The 1,743-nt window shown below is 47.2% G+C and overlaps 1 protein-coding gene across 1 annotated transcript in view; it reads left to right on the top strand.

Moving 5' to 3' along the window:
• The window catches only part of NNT (nicotinamide nucleotide transhydrogenase), a 172,064-nt gene extending 170,640 nt beyond the window's left edge, over positions 1-1,424 (top strand). The window contains exon 21 of the mRNA XM_006898607.1: positions 1,275-1,424. Within this exon, the coding sequence (XP_006898669.1) occupies positions 1,275-1,424 (150 nt within the window). The remainder of the gene's footprint in view (positions 1-1,274) is intronic.
• Positions 1,425-1,743: the final 319 nt, after the last annotated feature.

Consider the following 1,743-nt stretch of genomic DNA (forward strand, 5'->3'; position numbering starts at 1 on the left):
TCATCTTTCATCTATCTATCTATAATGCAGCTTATAGCAGTATCAAATATTTATATTTATAAATGTAAGGGAGCTTTGGTGGTCTAGTGGCAAGAAGCTGTGCTGCAGGAGACCGGTGGGCAGCCTCCGCCCATACGATTAACTTCCTCTGAAAACCCACCGGAGGGTCAGCTATGGCTGGGTCCTGACTCTATGGCACACAGAAGCAACAACAACATGTCAGTGTTCCAGCGTGCAGCAGTGTCTGTGACACTTGTAAGGGTATCCAGTGTGTCATGTTCTGTTTGGGCGGTAGGAGTGTCCAGTCATTCCCTGTCCCTTGAGAAGTTGGACTGCTCTTTGTTTCTGACAGGCTTTGGCCCTGGAACCTTCTAACGTGCTTTGTGACGTGACACCCGCTGGGTCACGTAGATTTTAGTATCTGCAGCAGAAGCTTTACTCGGAGTTTGCTTTCCTGGCCCATGAAGGAAGTTAGCTTTTCAACTTAGGAAAGAATGTGCACAGATTTTCTGGAGGGAGGCTCTGAGAAGAAGATGGTTGTTGTGGTGAGGTGTCATTGCGTCAGGTCCGAGTCCTAGTGTGAATCGGTGTGAATTCCGGTGTGCACGGAGCCGAGCCCTGCCCCGCACAGCGCCGTCCTCACCTCTGCTCTGCACCAGCCTGTCACTGCAGTCACTGTCCGTCCGTCTTGTTGAAGGTCTTTCTCATTTTCCTGGGTCCTCTGCTCTACCAGGCATGCTGCCTTTCTCCAAGGGAAATAGATCCCAGGGGAAAAAGATTGTTAAAAAAAACAAAACCTGATGTTAGGAGCCGTCAGGTCAGAAGGGACTCCTAACTGACTCTCCAGTAAGTATTCAGAGGCTGCAAGTCACGTGGAAGGAAATCACCTGTTTTTCTCCCTCAAAGCAGCTGGTGGATTCAAACCCCCTGCCTTTGGCCTGACAGCACACAGCTCACTACCCTCTAGGCCACCAGAGCTCCCTAAAGAAGAAAATTGTCGCTTGAACTCTTAGCACTTAGAGATAACTCATGTTAATACATTTTTTTCCTTCTAGTGGCTACAAGAGTGTGGGTACATTTAGAAAAGGAAGGCTTGTGCAATGTAAACTTGGCATTTGAAAGTACTCCTTGTTTATTTTAAAAGTCTCTGTTAATTAGGAGTGGGGCACATCCGCTTACCTTTTCAGAGCACACGCAGGGCGGTGTTTGAGTGTCTACTGGACCGCTAACGAGGACTGTAAAAGACACTTTCTCACTTCCTTTCCGGCTCCTAGGTCATTGTTATGAAGAGGTCTCTGGGTGTTGGCTACGCTGCAGTGGACAATCCGATCTTTTACAAACCCAACACGGCCATGCTGCTAGGCGATGCTAAGAAGACGTGTGACGCACTGCAAGCAAAAGTCAGAGAATCCTACCAGAAGTAAACGCCGAGACAGTCACAGTACATCAGGCCACGTCTTCCGTCCCGTGACCCGCAAACAATGTGGCCTTGGACAACTCGGAAGGCTCTGTGGAACGGGAACCAGGAGGACTTCCTCAACATCAGTGGGCCCCTGGTCTTAAAAGGGGGTTCAGAGTGTCTCTGTGCCTATTTTTTTTGTGCTATGGATAAAAGTATTTGATAAAAAGAGCAATCACAGCCTCATTTTAGATGAAATTAGTTTTTAGATGAAATACAGATTTTTAAAATTCCTCTTTAGGCAGAATTGTATTTAGAAAGTAAATGTTTGAGGTTTCAGAATG

Source organism: Elephantulus edwardii, unplaced genomic scaffold, assembly GCF_000299155.1.
Source record: "Elephantulus edwardii isolate Elephantulus edwardi_28Jun2011 unplaced genomic scaffold, EleEdw1.0 scaffold00235, whole genome shotgun sequence".
In the NCBI taxonomy this organism is placed as follows: domain Eukaryota; kingdom Metazoa; phylum Chordata; class Mammalia; order Macroscelidea; family Macroscelididae; genus Elephantulus; species Elephantulus edwardii.